The 18,669-nt window shown below is 48.2% G+C and overlaps 1 protein-coding gene across 2 annotated transcripts in view; it reads right to left on the bottom strand.

Annotated features, from left to right (window-relative positions):
- The window catches only part of Cit (citron rho-interacting serine/threonine kinase), a 167,977-nt gene extending 162,961 nt beyond the window's left edge, over positions 1-5,016 (bottom strand). For both annotated transcript variants that reach the window (XM_026784008.1, XM_026784014.1), the window contains exon 1: positions 4,959-5,016. In XM_026784008.1, coding sequence (XP_026639809.1) covers positions 4,959-4,995 — 37 coding nt within the window. In that variant the 5' untranslated portion in view covers positions 4,996-5,016. The remainder of the gene's footprint in view (positions 1-4,958) is intronic.
- Positions 5,017-18,669: the final 13,653 nt, after the last annotated feature.

The raw sequence follows: 18,669 nt of genomic DNA, 5'->3' as shown, positions 1-18,669 counted from the left end.
TTCCGTGTGTGTGTGTGTGTGTGTGTGTGTGTGTGTGTGTGTGTGTGTGTGTGTGTGTGTGTGCTGGGAACTGAACCCAGGCCCACACCTGTGTACTTTAATATGTAACATGAGATCACTGTGATACTGCTTCATCACACTGAGCAGTTAGCATTTCTTTGTGCCATCAGCATAGCCTCCTGACTCCAGGACATGGATGACGAGGCTGCTGCCTGCGAGGTTGGGCACACTCTTTCATGCTTACCTAAATAAGCAGGTATACACTGAGATGACAGACAGGATAACAGAGCAAAAACATAACACAGTAGGATAGTCCTTTATTACCATTATCAAGTACTACATATAATTGTACATGTTCTGTTCTCATGGGGCTCACAGCACAGGTTTGTCTAGAACGGTACCATCATAAGTACATCTGTAATGCATGGTGCGACAAGTTAGAATGGCTGCCGCGTGCCTGGCAGCAGACGTCGTTTAATCCACTGTAACCTGTTGGAACCTATCACATAACTGTTGTTCTTGGAGCACTCAAGTGTGGCGCCCAGCGGCACCCCTGTATCTGGAACAGCTAAAGCATCATCTGGTGTGTATCTTAAAGAATATCTGCTCAGCGAGTGCACTGGTAGGTAAACAAAGTGCAAAGAGGCCAATGTCACTTCCGTGAGCTCACGCACGGGTGCACACAGCGACCCTCAGACACACACACACACACACACACACACACACACATATATATCAAATTCTTTAAAAATTAAAGGAACGGGGGTTAGAGAGATGGCTTAGAGGTTGAGAGCACTGACTGCTCTTCCAGAGGTCCTGAGTTCAGTTCCCAGCACCCACATGGTGGCTCACACCTATCTGTATTGAGATCTGGTGCCCTCTTCTGGTGTCCAGCCATTCATGCAGGTACAAACACTGTATACACAATAAATAAATGTTTAAAAGAAATTAAAGACATGAAGTAAGTGGCAAATATTATGTCACATGCTTTATGTAAAGATAAACAAGTGTGTTCTGGTTTGGTTTGAGACGTGTCACCACACGCAGAAGACAAATAACTCTTTAAAGAAATAAGTAAATAAACAGATATTGTAACACCATTCTATATCTCAAATATAGAGTTAGGTGTCACTTTAAAAAATACATAAATTATATAAGCATTTGTTTTATATAAGAGGGCACCGGTCCCCTCAAACTGAAGTTAGAAGCTGTAAGTTGCCATAAGGATGCTGGGAACCAAACCCAGGTTATTTGTAACAGAAGCAAATGCTCCTCACTGGTAAACCTATAGTGAGTTCCAGGACAGTCAGGGATACATAGGAAAATCCTGTCTCAAAAAGAGAGAAACAGCAGCCAAATACAGTGACTAGCCTATACCATCTCGGTTTGTGTAAGCATCCTATGATAGCCACACGATGACAAAAAAATCACCTAATGATGCAACCAGAACACGTGTTAACCAAGGCAGAACTGCAGCTGAAAACAATGCCTCCCCTGGCTCCCAGACACTCATTCCCTGCCCTCTAATGGCTCAAGGTCGCGGCATCTGTGGGAAGTACCACTCTGGCCACCTCTCCAGCCCATTTCCTCTGCAGCTCCGGAGTGGAGTAAACCTCCACTCCTTCAAACGTGGACAGTGGCGGCTGATGGACCCTTCTCCACACAGCACGCGAAAGCAAGGCTCACATTCTGAAATAGAAACTCAAAAGGGGTGGGGGCAGGGGGTGGAGCTCACACTAACGTAATCACAGGATCTCAATCATGGGCTCTTCAGGGTCCTCACCAGGAAGCCTCTTCAAAAAATATGTAACAGTTTCCCGAAAGAACATCTACTAGAAAAAAATCTCCACTCCACTGGCACCAGCTCCTGATTACACCCCGCTTCTCTATGATTGACTGCTCTTAAGGGTCCCCAGGGTCTCAAACCTAACGAAGGGGCTGGAGCGAGTTCCTCCAAGTTCTGCCCCCTCCCACTGCCTACTTGATAATTTCCATATTCAAAAGAAACCATAGGAGCATTCAAAGGAACTCAAGTGCCAGTAAATACCTCAAGGACATTCTGAAGATACATAACTGGTGGCTGACCACAGTGGACACTGTGGTCAGCGGGCAGTGTCTATTGACAAGCCTGGTATCCTAGTGACTGCTGTCACTGTGACAAAAATAGCCTGACAGAGCAACTAAGGGTACAGTCCCAGGGTACTGTCCACCATAGTGGGAACTAAGGGTACAGTCCCAGGGTACTGTCCACCATAGTGGGAAGGGAAGGTCAAGGCAACAGGAGCCCAGGGAGGCTGGTCCCAACGCTGTTAATGTATTCGCTCACTTTCTCCTTTATACTGGGCCAGCATACTAGCCCCGGAAATGGTGCAATTACAGAGGGAGTCTCCCCAACAGGATGTGACAATGGCAGAAGTCAGGTCTCCCTATAGGAAGTGATCTGTTCATAGTGGGCGTGCCTCCCTACAGAAAGTGGCGCAATTAGTGGGCAGGTCTCTATACAGGAAGTAATGCAATTACAGTGGGCGGGTCGCCCTATCTCAACCTAATCAAGATAATATTTTTGTTGGTGGCTGTCCTGGAACTCACTATGTAGAGCAGCCTGGCCTAGAACTCAGAGATCCACCTGCCTCTGCCTCCCGTGCTGGGGATTAAAGACCTGCTCAAGATAATCTCTTTCCCCAGGTGAGGGAACTGAGAGCAGACAGGTGCACACAAGCCAGTGAAGCCCTTGTTAATGTTTGAATGTGAAATGGTCCCCACAGGCTCCTGTACTTAAACACTGGGTCCCCAGCTGGTGGCACTGTTTTGGTCGGCTGTGGGCCATTCAGGAGGAGACATGGATTTGAGCAGCTGGAGTGTGGGCCTTGAAGCTCATAGACTTCTCCTCCTGCCCAAGCTCGTCGCTTCCTGGTCAGCACTGTGACAAGGGGTTGCCACATGGCCCTGACGCCACTCCTCTGCCATGAACTCTCTCACACCGTGAGCCAAAACAAACCCCTTTTCTCTTGCTTTGCATCTGTTGGCTACTCCATCACCGTGCTTGCTGGTTTTCCTTCCTCAGCACCCACACAGAGATACCACCATAAGCTGCAGAAGTCCACCTCCCGGCAAGAGTCGTCCTGGAGGGTGCACCTTTGAAAAGGACCAGCGGAACCCTGATGCCCCTTCCCTCTCTCCCGTTCATTCCTAGCCATGACGTAAGCACCACACACTCTTACCAGGCTATGTTGCCTGGTCACAGGCGCCAAAGCAACCAGCCAAAGACTGAAACCCCAAAGGTACAGGCCCAAACGATCCTTTCATCTCCTGCACTCCACAGCCATCCCGGTAACAGAACGGTGCCTGACAACAGCCAAGGATCTTACATCCTCAATAAACTCAAGGCAGAGCAGTGGTGGGGCAAGTCTTTAATCCCAGCACAGGTGGTGGATCTTTGTGAGTTCAAGGTCAGCCTGGTCTACAAGAGCTAGTTCCTGGACCCCTAACTCTGTCACACAGAGAAAACCTGTCTCGAAAAACCAAAAAAAGAAAAGGGAAAGAAAGAAAAAAGAAAACCTTCAAAACAGCCTGAGCTTCAGTGCTCTTGGACACTCAGGGCCACTGTGGGGAAGCCTGGCCTTCAAAGCTAGAGCCCTTATGAGTCAGGGGTTCCCCAGGCCTTTTCTTAAAAGGTCACGTGGGAGAAAGTTCAGGCTTTGGGAAGTCACATCGCTCCTGTTCCAAGCATTCTAATGTGTGACTGAAGCACATGGGGGCGGCTGGTTCCCCTAAGCTTTGTTTACACCTGGAGTTCACAGTTTCCAGGCCCTCACTTTAAAGGCCACACAGAGAAATGACAGCGAGCATAAGACTCTGCTCTCCACGAGAGAGGCATGGGTGGACATCCCAAAATCTCAATGGAGCTCAGCTTTCCAGCCAGGACTACAGACACTGAGCAAGCCATCTAGAATATTCCATCTTAAGAGCGCGGAGCGTGCAATTTTAGCCAATACATCACAGAGCAGAGGAATCCCCAGATGAAGGCATTTGAACCATGAACCCAAGATGAAGCAATACAAAACTATCCTTTTCGGCCTCTACAGGCTGGAGTGCTTGGTTAGATGGCCATGTTAGATGAGGCGGTTTCTCAGATCTGTCATGACTGACTACATAATCCTGTGTGCTGTGCACGCATCACAGGACCCCGGCTCGCCCTACTGCACCCTCCCCTGCCCTGGCTGTGACAACAAGAAGGGTCTCCCAGTGCTTCTCTAAGAGATGCTGAAGGAGCAGGATGCCCACTGACTGAAATCACTAGTGGAAAATACAAGCAGATGTGGCATCAGCATCAGCACCCAACTGCCCCAACACAGGGAGGCGAGCAAAATCAGAAAAGCAGTCCAAGTCAGCTGAGCCATGACATCAGAGGCCCTAGGTCACCCTGCCTTCACCAGCTGCTTCTCCATGTCTTATGACATCAGTGGTATAAAGAAAACAATCCAGGCAGCTAGTGGTGTAGCTCACTGGCACGGCATATGCACGCCATGAAGGAGAGAGGAGAGGAGACACCAGATTCAGAATCATCACCGTATTTGTCTACTATCATGATTTCAAACAAATTATCTCACTGAATTTAAACACAATGGCCCCTAAGCACTGCACCTACTCTGCCTGAAGGACAGGTTGGCTCAGAGTATAAGAACAGAGCTAAGTCCCTGGGACCAGTCATGCCTGAAGGAAGCATCCTTGGATTTCTGTCCCATGAGTCAACATAATTCCCTTTTGAACTGAATCCATCCCTTGTAGTGAGAAGCTGGACTTAAGTCTGGTCTCCAGGTTACAACCATGCAATCTGTATACCCCCCTGGGTCAGTCTTATGCAGACTATGGTTTTCTGCAGCTTCCGCCCACGTCTTCTGCCTCCAGCATCCCTGCTTCTGACAGGGGAGATGTGGAGAGCGAGTTCCCCGACTTACACTTCTGGACAAAGCTGCTCACGTGCTTCATCTTCATCAGGGCGGGCTGGCTGCACTCTTCAAAGAGAACAAAGAGGCCGTCTAAGATCCCTTCCCGGGAAAGAGCAGGCTGCTGCTGTTGAATCATGACGGGCGGTTTCCCCTAAAAATGGCAAACAGCAGATGGAGATTCTGTCAATAATGAAAAGCTTTGATCAATAACATCCACACAGAGTAAATCACAAGCGCCCTGATCAGCTACCTGCTCACAACACACCCGCAACGATTCTGGGCCTGTTAAGTGATTATTTGCATGGGTCCATTGTGCAGGGTTTTTCACCTGCATCTGGGGAAAAGACTTGACGAGAGCACCGTCCGGGTAAATGGTCATTCCTGCCGGGAGTCTGAGCTTCATGGGAACAGTTACTGCGGACCCTGCAAGTTTTGAGATGATTCCGTATCTCCTCAACAGGAAACAATGATTGCCACCCCTTCCCCCATGTGGCTGGACGCCTGCTAACACAACTTCAGCCTCTTTTAATTCATCTCAAAGTAGCAGAAATGGATGCCTACCGTGAAGCCGAATTTATTCACGATCTGTGGGATCAGTTACAGATTGGCAGACTGTGTCTAGCCCACAAACATGTTTTGTTTGGCTTGAAGTATTTAAAATAATTTGAATTATCTGCCAATATTTTTAAAATTTTTAAATCAGATTTTATACACACACACATGCGCACACAACACACACACATCAGAATATCTGTCTTTTCCTGAAGTGCCAGTGGATCTCGCATTATTGCCCTGTTCTGCCTGGTAACACAGCAGGAGCTGAGTGATGTCGCCCTCTTGGTGGGCACTAAAGTCACTGTAGATTTGACCTGCGGTCTTCTGTCTGGCGAGCTTGAGTCATTTATGCCTACTGTCTGGCCTCTCAAGACCTGAGTGGGCAACCCCTGGTTTAGAGCAAAGATTCCCGTGGGAGGCCATGGATTGTGGAGCAATCTCTGTGTAAAAACAGCTAAAGAAGGGAGGCACAGAAAGGAGATTTTTAAGAGTTCAGGGGCTAGGGTGATAGCTCAGTTGGTAAAGTACCCATCACACAAGAATAAAGACCTGAGTTCGGATCCCCCGAACCCATGTAAAATATCTGGGCATAGTGGCAAGTGCCTGCCACCCCAACACTGGGGGATGGGACATGGATTCCTGAAGCTCATCCTGTGGAACTGATGAGCAGTGAGAGATCCTATCTCAAAATGTTACAGCGGAAATCAGCCAAGGAAATCTACCCAATGTCTATGGTTGCATACACACCACACTCACCCCAAAGAAATCTACCCAATGTCTGTGGCTACCTATACACACACACACATACACACACACACCAAGGAAATCCACCCAACATCTACGGCTGTCTACACACAAACACACACACACCACACTCACCCCAAAGAAATCTACCCAATGTCTGTGGCTACCTATACACACACACACCAAGGAAATCCACCCGACATCTACGGCTGTCTACACACAAACACACACAGACACACACACACACATGCGTGCACATACACATACCAAGGGAATATACCCGATCTCTACAGCTGGCTTACACACACACACACACACACACAAACACACACACACACATACACCTGATGTCTATGGCTGCATACACACCAAACACACTCCAAAGAAATCCACCCAATGTCTATGGCTGCCTACACACACACACATACACACACACACACACACACACACACACGCGCGCGCGCGCGCGCGCGCGTGCACGCACATACATATACCAAGGGAATATACCCAATGTCTACAGCTGGCTTACACACAGACACACACACACCTAGGAAATACACCCAATGTCTATGGCTTACCTACATACACACACACAATTTCAATGCATCGTCATGCCTACAATCTTAGCACGTGAGAGGCTGAGGCAGGAGGATTATGAGTTCAAACAAAAGGAGGGGGGACAAAAGAGAACCACTACCAGTTCCTGGCACATGCCACATGTCCCTCGAATCCACCGTCCATTTGCACAGGTGCCGTCCCCGAGACTCACTTTAAACGGCAGGGCGCCACAAATCACAAATGGCAGTGCGCTGGCTCAGGGCACAACTTCCAGACACCAAACAGACTTTGCCTTGGTTCTTTTTTGGGAAGGCAGTTGCCATGTACAGAAGTTTAGGCGACATTTAGGGTTTGGCACCAAACAAGGCCCGTGCTTGAACTATAAACAGTTCTGTTGGAAGGTAGTCAGGCCCACTCCTTTACGCTGAGTTCACAACAAATTTGGTGCCACGATGGCAGAGCTGAAGAGCTGGCTCCAATGACGATAAAGGAAAACCTTTTATTGTTTGGAGGAGGGGGAAAAAAGAAGTCCAAGATAGCCTAGGTAAGTGAGTAAGTAAATAAATACATGGAGAGGCACGTGACGGCGCGGTAAGGGCTCAGCTGGCCGTGAAGACTAATGACTTCAGTCTGGTGGCTGGAATCCATGTAAAAAGCCAGATATGGGGGAACATCTACAACCCTAGCAATCATCCTGGAGAGTGGGAGGTGGAGGCAGGAGAGTCGGCAGAAGTCTGTAGGTCAGCAAGCCAGGAATACACTCTCGGCAAAACAAAAGAGACCTGCCTCAAAACACAGGGAGACGACTCCTCCAGACTCCTCCAAGTTACACTGTGATACCCATGCACAACGGCACGTGCACACATATGCCCAAGGATAAATAATTCCATTTAAAAATGAACAGCCAGGGGCTGGAGAGATGCCTCAGTGGTTAAGAGCATTGCCTGCTCTTCCAAAGGTCCTGAGTTCAATTCCCGGCAACCACATGGTGGCTCACAACCATCTGTAATAAGGTCTGGTGCCCTCTTCTGACCTTCAGACATACATACGGACAGAATATTGTATACATAATAAATAAATAAATAAATAAATAAATAAATAAATAAATAAATAAATATTTTCTAAAAAATAAATAAATAAACAGCCAGCCGGGCAGTGGTGGCGCACGCCTTTAATCCCAGCACTCCGAGAGGCAGAGGCAGGCGGGATCTATGTGAGTTCAAAGCCAGCCTGGTCTACAAGAGCTAGTTCCAGGACAGGCTCCAAAGCTACAGAGAAACTCTGTCTTGAAAAACAAGAAACAAAAAATAAAAAAACAAAGAAAACAACCAGCTTCAATAAGGTCATGGGACAGAGGTAGTTGACCGCAGGGAAAGCCTTGTTCTCTCTGAGGAGCAGATGAGGATGGGGTGGGAAGAAGGTGGGGGGACTGGAATTGGTTTGTAAAATAAATAAATTTATTTAAAAAAAAATAAATAAGCAAGATTGCCTTAGTGAGCAGTCAGTGCCTAGATTCTACTGAGCCAGGTGTAATCTCAGTGGATTGTGGACTGAGTAACCACAGCCGAGGTCCTGGGGAAAAGCAAGGCCACCCACTGAAGCAACCTGCTGGGCTTTGTTGTCTGTTTGCTTGCTTGTTTGTTTGTTTTGAAACAAGGTCTCTGTCCTGGCTGGCCTTCACCTCACAGATATCCACCAGCCCCTATCCCTCCCTAGAGCTGGGATTAAAGGCTGCACCACCACGCCTGCTGGAAAACCCTAGGAAAAGGCGTCACTATACCTTTAAATGTAGGGCTTGTTACACAACATTGGGCGGCATAAAAGAGCAGCTGCATCTGAATCACTAGAGAATCACAAGAGAACAGATTCTTTGGCCCTATTACCAACCTCCTGAATTAAAATTTTCTAGACTGCAGTTTAGAACTGATTTTAATAAATTCTCCAGGAGATTTGGTCAAGTTGGGAAGTGCTGGGCCTTCCTGCCTGACCCTTCACCTGAGAGTTAAACCCAAGTAGACAAGGGGTTCCCAGAGACTCAAGGAGGCTTAAGCCCCATGGTACCTTCTCCAAAAGCTCAGGGGACACAAACTTGGAAATGGCCCTTTGTTCTGACGTTTTTTCCTCCTCTCTCCATGTTTCTTAAAATGCTCTTTCTTCAGGAAATGAAAAGACCAGAAAGTAATGGCTTTTTCCTTTCATTTGTTTTCTACATCCTTGCTTGGCAGAATATAAAAAGCTGGCAAAGCCCTGGCCGCCTGGTGATTCGTGAGATTTCTGTGGCTCTGGAAGTCTGCCAAGCACCAAACAGAAGTGCCCTGTGCAGGAGGGAGCCACACCATCTGAGACCTCGTCTAAAGGACATACCTTAATAGAAAACAAACCAGCACTGTGTCTAACCGTCAGGGTGGCAGCCCAGCATGGGGACAGCACAGTGGCCTCAGCAGGCACATGAGGCTCATGTCTGGTGTACCCATACACTTTGCCACAACCTTTCCTGGGGCAGGAGGCACTCATTGCTACCATCTGCATGTGCTTTACCCTCCAAGGGTTCGTGGGCTGCAAGCTTGAACCTCAGTGTCAAAGTGGTGGGAGCATTAAAAGGTGGGTTAAGACCCTGTAGGAGGTTCTCTAGTCCTCAAGATAGGGTGAGACACTTATCTGCTCTCCAAGATACAAAATGTTTTTCTTAACCTTGGGAGCTGGGAGCAGGTTGTTAGAAAGGGAGTAGACCTTGTCTTTTACTTCCTATCTTGCCCATGTGATTTCTGCACATGCCCCTGCCAGTTCAGAGCCAAGCAGAGCCAAACAGAGCCAAGCAGAGCCAAGCAGAAGTCAGTGGCATACTCTTGAGTCTACAGAACTGTGAACTATGTGGCCTCTTTTGTTTATAAAGCACAAACCCTTGGGTACATTGTTATAGCAAAAAAAAACATCAACTAAAGTCACTTGGCATTAAAAAGAGATGTAGTGAAAGTGCCCTGGTTTGCTTTCTACCTCTGTGACAAACACCCCGACAATAGCAAGACAGGCAGGAACAGGGTCTTTCAGCTTACTGCCCATCACAGAGGCAAGTCAGAGAACTGGAGGGAGAAACTGAATCCGAAGCCATGGAAGAACGCTGCTTACTAGGGGCTTGCTCTCTCTGACCCTCCCACATCGATCGTTAGTCAAGGAAAAGCCTTACAAGCTTGCCTACAGTAGACCAAGCTGGTGAAGCATTTTTCCAGTAGAAGTTCCTTCTCCCTAGATGGATGACTCTAGTGTGTCAAACTGACCAAAAAAAAAAAAAAATCAGCACAAGGTTTTACCCAGAATCCTTCCCATAAGACATTTAAACATAAAGCATGGTGGAGCAGCTGTCTGACACACGCTAGTAATGTGTCTTAGAAATCAGACGGTCCCAATGTCACCTGAGTGTCTCACAAGCTGCGTGACTTTGGGCCAGCCCTACGTTCCTCCTGTCCACACTGAAAATAACAACAGTTCTTACCGTTTGTTATGAGGCTGAATCGAGAACCATAACTGTGTCAGCATTTATTCATCAGCATTAAGCCCTTTGTTTTTAATTTTTATTTTATGTGTGCAGGTGTTTTTCCTGCATGCTTGGCGCCCTCGGAGGCTAGAAGAGGGAATCAGATCCCTGGCACTGGAGTTACAGCCAGGAGTTACAGCCAACTGTGAGCCGCCACGTGGGAGCTGGGAACTGAACTGGGGTCCTCTGGAAGAGCAGCAGTGTTCTCGATGGCTGAGCCGTCTCTCCAGCCCCATAGCACAGCCCTTAACAAATGAGGACCTGTTTTGTTTTTAGTTGGGCATCTGTTTAAAGTAAAGCCCTCAAGGGTCCTGTTTGTGACAGCATTCAGACATTGAGGTCACAGACAGAGCACTCATCTGTGAGAACTGTCTCACAATTTAAATAGGAACATTTCCACAGCACACCCCAAGTTACCAAGCTGTTCCCACTGTTTCCACGTTCCCCCCCTCTGAGGCAGGCGAGGAATGTCAGCAAGAATATTACCCGCCATCATACAGACATCCCATGGCATGAGATCATCATGACTGTGACCACGGTATGTCAGTGCGATGACCCATGTTGCCAACGAATACAATTTAAGAGCGCCTTTCCGCACACACCCATGAGGGATTATCTAGATTGCATTCACTGAATGTGAAGACCCATCTCAGCTGTGAGCTGGACAAGACTGTTTCCCAAGCAGGGGACCCTGAACTGTGTAAATGCAGGACAGAGACTTAACAACAGCAGCATGACTGCCGATGGTGTCACGTGACCAGCTCCCTGCCTTGACTGTTATGGGCCCAAAGGCTTTCGCCAGAGCATCCTGCCACAGAAACACAAAGAGAAACTGAGACATGATGCTACAGTTATTATTAACGACAAATACCTGGCTAGAGGACACCTCGGCAATTCAGAGCTTGAACAGCTCTTGCAGAGGATGAGTCTGGTGGCCAGCACTCACATCAGGCAGCTGACTCCAGCGCCAGGGAACCCGATGCCCTCTTCAAGACACCAGGCACCTCCATTCACACATGCACAGCACATTCTGAGGTATATAATTAAAATAAAATGGATTTTTTTTTTTGAGACAGGATCTAACTATGCAACCCTGAATGACAAGAACCTCATTATATAGCCCTGTCGGGCCTTGAATTCACAGAGATCCGCCTGCCTCTGCCTTGGAGTGCTAGGACTAAAGGCGTGCGCCATCAAACCCAGCTCAATCTTTTAAATCTTTTTTAAAAAACGAATTAGTATTCTTACTTTTTTTTCTTTTGTTTTAAGACAGGATCTTACTTCTTTGCTCAGGTTGGCTTCAAACCTGCTAAGTAGCCCAGGATAGCCTCAAGGCTCATTTATAAAGGACTTGCCAAGAGCTAGGCAAGGCACAAAAAACTTCATGTGGACCATCTCATTAACCCATCAATAAATAACCCGATGGAAAAGGCACCTCAGCTCCTGCTGTAAGAGTAGATTTGAGCCTGGTGTGACGGCACATACCCAGTACTGTGGAAGCTGCAGCTGGAGGATCATGGGAATTTTCCAGGGCTGCCTGGACAATATCCCATTTCAGCAGGCCATAGCAGGGTATAGAGTCACTACAGCATATAGAAGGCCAAGGTGAAGGTAAGTGTTAGGCATGGAGGTACATTTTCCAGCATAGGAAAATGAAGGCAGAAGGATCGTGAGTTAGAAGTCAACCTGGGGTTGGAGTTCTAGGCCAGGCCAGCCTGAGCTACATAGCGAGACCCTGTTTTGAAAACAGGGAGGTGACTTGGAAGATAGTTAAAAGCATTTTTTAGACAAGCCTGATAACCTGAGTTTGGATATCCAGGGCCCACCTAAAAGCCAGATATGGTAGCGTAAGAACCTCTAATCCTAAATGCCCCCATAGGGAATAAAATCTGAGACTAGAGAATCACAAGCCTCGAAAACACAACATTGAACAAGAAGGAATTAAGTCGGAAAAAAAAAAAATCCCAGGATGAAGCCAGGCACACACCTTTAATCCCAGCACTCGGAAGCAGAGGCGGATGGATCTCTGTGAGTTCAAGACCAGCCCGGTCTACAGAGTGAGTTCCAGGACAGCCAGAGTTACACAGAGAAACCCTGACTCAAAAACAAAACAAAACAAAAACAACAAAAATAAGGACAAGACAACAAAGGTTATCATCCTTGGTCCTCCACTCGAGTGCCGTGGTGCATGAACACAAAGGCACAAGAACATGCATGCATACCTCTACATGTCCTACACGCATTCATCACAAACACACACAGAGTTGAGGCCAACTTGTGCCACATAAAACCCTGCTTTGGAATAAACAAACAAACAAACAAATAAATAAATAAATAAGAAATAAAAAGCAGATTCAAATTAATTTACCCAAAGCAACACAACTAACAAATGCATGCCGGACGAAAGAACTATAGCTTTAAGGGCTGGAGAGAACTATAGCTTTAAGACGTCCGTCTTCACCACTCCCTGTTTGTCCTAACTTGTGAGTCCACAAGTCAAGCAAGGACCCATTTCACCAGAGTCCCACATACAACAGAAACAAACAGGTTAGGAGACTGCTCAGAAACAATTTCAGGACATCTGTCCTTATAGGATAAAGGAAATGTTAGGTGCCTCACAAGGGATGTGGTTACCCAGGTGTGGTATTTAATCTAAACAGCAGATGGACAGCCACCAAGTGTGGTGGCGCACGCCTTTAATCCTAGCACTCAGGAGGCACAGGCAGGTGGACCTCTGTGAGTTCGAGGCCAGCCCAGTGCCCATAGAAAAATTGCAGGACAGCCAGAGCTATGTAATAAAAAAGAATTTATCTTTTAAAATAGAAAAAGCAGACATTCCTTGTACGAAAGAAATTTGTGTCCACTGGGGCTTGTTGACTCCTCTAGAGGACCACAGTTGGGTCCCAGCACCCACATCGGCCGCTCACAAACACCCGTAGCTCACGTTCCAAGGGAACTGAAGCCTATCGCTGGCCTCTCTCTCTGGGTACCCAGACACACACACACACACACACACACACACACACACACACTTAAGAAGTCCCTTTGTTCTTTTCTTTCTTTAACTGAAAGGACGAGGTTTAGAAGGGTGAAGTCTGAGAGATGAGGCGTCTCGAGGGCAGGTCCAGCCGTGGAACCGTCTGCACAGTGGCACCTTTGTCCAGCTCAGTCCGGTCATGTAAAACAACAAATGGGATTCCCCCAAGAATATCAGTCTCATACAATCAGAGGCGATAACCGTAACAGCCAAAGGTGCGCAGCATTGGCAGGCAGCCTCCTACCTGGAAAAACGCATTTAGCCTGGAGGCCCGACTGGCAATGGGCTCACAGGCAGTGGCATCCAGTGGGTTCCGCACTCCATACTTGAACTTCAGCATCTCTCCGCCGACGCCCGAAGGACACTGGGGAAAGTCACGTGTGTACTGACATTAGGGCAGGAAGGGCTTGACAGGATCCGATCTCCCTAAACACATCAGGAGGAGGGCGCTTCCAGCCGCCCCAGCACTGGGCAGGCACATGGTGCATACATACATACATGCAGGCAAAATACTCATACACATAAAGGACAGAAATAAGTCATTTTTAAAAGCACTGATAGCCACTGTTGGACTAGCCAGACTACAGCCTGTAAGCCACTCCAGTCAGTCCCCACTTGTTTTTTCTTTCTGTCGGTTCTGCTCCTCTAGTGAACCCTGACTACTACAAATATCTTATACCTCATATGCTAACTTTAAAATTTTTTAAAGGCATATAAACAGTAATATTCATAAATTACAAAATAAAAACTCTGCCTAAAATAGATGCAACGTGTGGAACCAAGGCCTGAAGGGGATAGCCAGCGAGCCCTGCAGGTTATCTGGGAGAAGAACAGCGCACTGTCCCGGGAGGGTACAGAGGGCACTGCTCCTGAAGAAGGACGTCTGGCCTGACACAGCAGAAAGCACAGAAGGCCACACAGGGAGGAAGACAAGAAGACAAGAAGGAGGCACCAGTTTAGGATGAAGGAACTGGAACAGAGAGGTTAAGTAAGTGAGTTAAGATCACACAGATAAAGGGAAGTGCCGGCAAGAACAAACGCAGGGAAGGCTTGCAGGAGGCACAGGCTACAGGGGACTCAGTCTCTTTAAGGAGCCCCTGGATCCGGGGCAGCACAGCCCGGACTCCCCTCCACAGGCTTCCCCCAGCACACCCCAGTGCTGCACTCACTGACCCAGGGCGACATCAACAGACCCAGAACTGAATCCAAAAACCCCAGAGCTGTAACGACACATCCAGGGTTGCCCCCATAGACCCCGGGGTTACACCCACAGACCCAGGGCTGAACCCATAGACTCCGGAGCTGCACCCAGAAACCCTGAAGCTGCACTCAAGGACCTAGGGTTGAACCCACAGACCCTGGGGCTACCCCAGTACACCTCCGGACTGCATCCCCAGCAGACCCTCATGGGCCCCTGAGATCCTGAGGCTCCCAGCCGCAGGAGGCAAAGTGGGCATCAGTATAGACCGGGCCATCCGGGAAGACCAGGGAAAGGGGATTCCCCTCCCGACCCTTTCCACACACACACCCCAGACACAGACACACTAACACACCACACGACCCGAACTCACATGCTGCAGACCCCCGCTTACGCTCGCCGCGCTCCGCCTTGAGCCTCCCGCCCCAGCGTTTGAGAAAAACGGCATGGGCGGGTCTCAGCCGTGCTTAAACCAATCAGCGCTCGCCGTCGCTGATGGACAGCAGGGGGTCTCCTCCAGGACCCGCCCTGGTCTTGGAGGGCTGGAGGAAGTGAAATAAGAAAACCAATCAGAGCTTTTCTTGCCTTGACTGGCGACCAATAGAAAGAGGGCAAGGGCGTTCGGGCGGGGCAGGGCTGGGAAGTTTGAAATTGGCGGTTCGCAGGATGCTGTGTTTGGAGTGTGGGGCGGCTCCCGGGGAGCCTGGGGTGCTGTCTTTTGCTGCCCGGGCGCCTGCGGGGAGTCTGACCTCTCTACCTGGACCGCCCGCTCCTGGTAGGGATGTTAGGAACCAAACTCCAGTCTTCTGCAAGAATGTGCTCAGCTGAGCCATCTCTCCTGCCAAAAGTGGGCGCTGCGGTTGCTTGTGGGGAATCCGGGGGCTCTGCGGTACAGCTGAGCAGGGAGTGTAAACTCGGTGCAGCCTGCCTGCCCTGTCGCACCTCTGCATTGACCCGCAGCAGAAAGGGGAAGATGTCCCTACAAAGACATTTAAATCTATTTAAGCCAAGATCATGACCTCCAAATGACAAAGCACAATGACCGTCCGTGTACGGAAAGTGCCCAGTCTGGTTAGCAATGGGTGGGGGTGAGGGGATGGGGTGAAAGCTGCGCTGGGTCTGCGTGCATTCACCCCGGGAGTAGAATGAATTGGCTGTGGAGGGGAAATCTCTGAAAGAGGATTTGGTATTTGCTAACCCTGAGGCTCTGTACACTCTGTGACTACTAGGGATGGCTTCTCTGCATTGATTAGGAAACCGAGAAATGCATACGAGAAAGCAAGTTCAAAACGATGTTGTCGGACAGAACAGCCAAGCTGGAGAGGTGGCTCAGCGACACTGCCTGGGGACCTACCTTTGGTTCCCAGCACCTACTTCAATCCCCGCACAACTTCCTGTAACTGCTTCCAAAGAATCAAATGACCAATTCGGGCTTCTTTGGGCACCTGCACTCACGTCCACACATCCACAGACTCGGACCACACACACTCTCTAAAGAGACGGACTGTATCACATGTAAAATATGGAGACAGCAAAGCCAGGAGGAGAGGCATCTAAGGTTGGAATGGAAGCTTTTCAAGGAACCAGGAGAAAGGCACTGACCTGATGAGAATATGAATGTTGTTTTCTTAATTATACATTTAGATTTTTCTCTGTGAAGCGATGGCTCAGCAGTTATGACCCCAGTACTCCCTCTTTCAGAAGACTCAAGTCTGGTTCCCGCCATCCATGTCAGGGGGTTCACAGTTGGCTGTAACTCCAGCTCCAGGAGGTCCAATACCCTCTGACCTCCATCAGCATCCACACACATCTCTCACATACCTCCATACACACCCACACGAAGCCACATAATTCAAAAAATAAGCAAATAGCTGGACATGGTGGTGGGCACTTTTAATCCCAGCACTTGGGAGGCAGAGGCAGGTGGATCGGATCTTTTGGTTTGAGGCCAGCCTGGTCTACAGAGTGAGTTCCAGGACAGTCAGGGCTACGCAGAGAAACCCCATCTCAAACAAAAAAACAAAAAGTATTTGTTTTCCTGTGTGTTAAGAAAAACTGTAGTATCCCATCCAGACTTATTTTTTTTAATGGGGTCCTAAGAAGCCCAGGCCAGCCTCAACCCCACTATGTAAGAGAGGCTGGCCTTTAGCTCTGAGCCTCTTGCCTCTACTTTAAGTGATGGGTTTACAGGTGTGTGCCTCTTAACCACTAATACAGGTGTTGCATAGATCAAGCAAAGATTTCTTTCTGAAATTTAAATAGCACTGTAACATCCAACATGATCGTGAAGAGAGCTCTCAAATAGACACTATTTATAGTGCTTCTGCTTTACCAATAGACTCATCCGAAATGTAAGAAATCAAGCCTCAGAGGCTGGAGTGCTGGCTCAGCTATCAAAGTGTTCTATCAAAGTTCCAGAGTTTGGTTCCCAGCACCCAGGTCAGGTGACTCACAACAGGCTGTAGCTCTAGCTCTAGGGTATCCAGTGCCCTTTTCTGATCTCTGTAGGCACCCGCACTCACAATTGCACACACACACACACACACACACACACACACACACACACAGGCCAAAAAATAAATGTTTAAAATAAAATTAAGCCAAAGCAGGGGTAACGTGTCCATGTGCCTGCAACCTCAGCACTTGGGAGGCAAGAGGATCGGGAGTTCAAAGTCCCCCTGACTACGTACTGAAACTGCGGAGAGCCTGCTGAAAAGAAAGAAAGAAGCAGGGCGGTGGTGGCACACACCCTTAATCCCAGCACTCAGGAGGCAGAGGCAGGCAGATTTCTGTGAGTTCAAGATCAGCCTGGTTAGCCGGGCGGTGGTGGCGCACGCCTTTAATCCCAGCACTCGGGAGGCAGAGGCAGGCAGATTTCTGTGAGTTCAAGATCAGCCTGGTTAGCCGGGCGGTGGTGGCGCACGCCTTTAATCCCAGCACTCGGGAGGCAGAGGCAGGTGGATCTCTGTGAGTTCGAGACCAGCCTGGTCTACAAGAGCGAGTTCCAGGACAGGCTCCAAAGCCACAGAGAAACCCTGTCTCGAAAAACCAAAAAAAAAAAAAAAAAATTAAAAAATAAAAAGGAAAGAAAGAAAGGGAGGGAGGGAGGGAGGGAAAGATGGAGAGAGGGAGGGAAGGAGAGAGATAAAAAGGAACACACACTAGTAGTTAGGATTTGAGCTGGGCTCTATCATTCTAAATTCCTGTGTTTGTTTGTGTGTTTGTTTGTTTGTTTGTAGACAGGCTTTTTCAGTCCTGGACCTTGCTTTGTAGACCAGGCTGGCCTTGAACACAAATAAGTGCCAGCCTCTACCTTGCTAGTGCTGGAACTAAAGGTGTGCACCACCACCGTCCTGTTCTAAAGCCCATTTTTCATAACTACCAAATTGTAGTGACTTCTATTTTTGCCTATCCCAGCACCTAGCACAGGATAGATATTTATAAGCATGCTAACACAGTGTTAAGAAAAATAATGACATCTTGAAATTTGTATGCAAATGGGTGGATCTAGAAAAAACATATTGAGTGAGGTAACCCAGACCCAGAAAGACAAATATAATATATACTCACTCTTAAGTGGCTTCTAGACATAAAGCAAAGGAAAAAAAAAATCTACAGTCCACAACCCCAGACAACCTAGACAACAAAGAGGACCCTAACAGAGACACACAGAGATCTACATAGGAAGGAGAAAAAGACAAGATCCGAGTTAATTGGGAGTGTGGGGGTCATAGGAGAGGGTAAAGGGAGGGAGAGGGAGGAGGGGAGCAGAGAAAAATGTAGAGCTTAATAAAAAAAAAAGTATGTTAAAACTGAAAGACACTCCACACCAGTTTGATAACAATTTGGCCTTCTCATCTAGATAAACCTAAAGCATTGGTATGTACACTGGGACCACCAGAGGAGATTTAAAAACTACTAACCCATGGGTCAACGAGACGGCTGAGCTTAAGGTGTCCGCAGGCAAGCCTGATGAACTGAGTTCAATCCTTGGGACCCCCGTGGTGGAATGAGAGAACCAGTTCTCACCAGCTGTCCTCTGATCTCTGTGTGCATGCCATGCTATGATGGAATGCTATGATGCCATGCTATGATG

Source organism: Microtus ochrogaster, chromosome 2 (assembly GCF_000317375.1).
Source record: "Microtus ochrogaster isolate Prairie Vole_2 chromosome 2, MicOch1.0, whole genome shotgun sequence".
NCBI classification, from domain to species: Eukaryota; Metazoa; Chordata; class Mammalia; order Rodentia; family Cricetidae; genus Microtus; species Microtus ochrogaster.
Note: the sequence above shows the minus strand (reverse complement) of the source record. Positions and strands in the feature narration are given on the sequence as shown.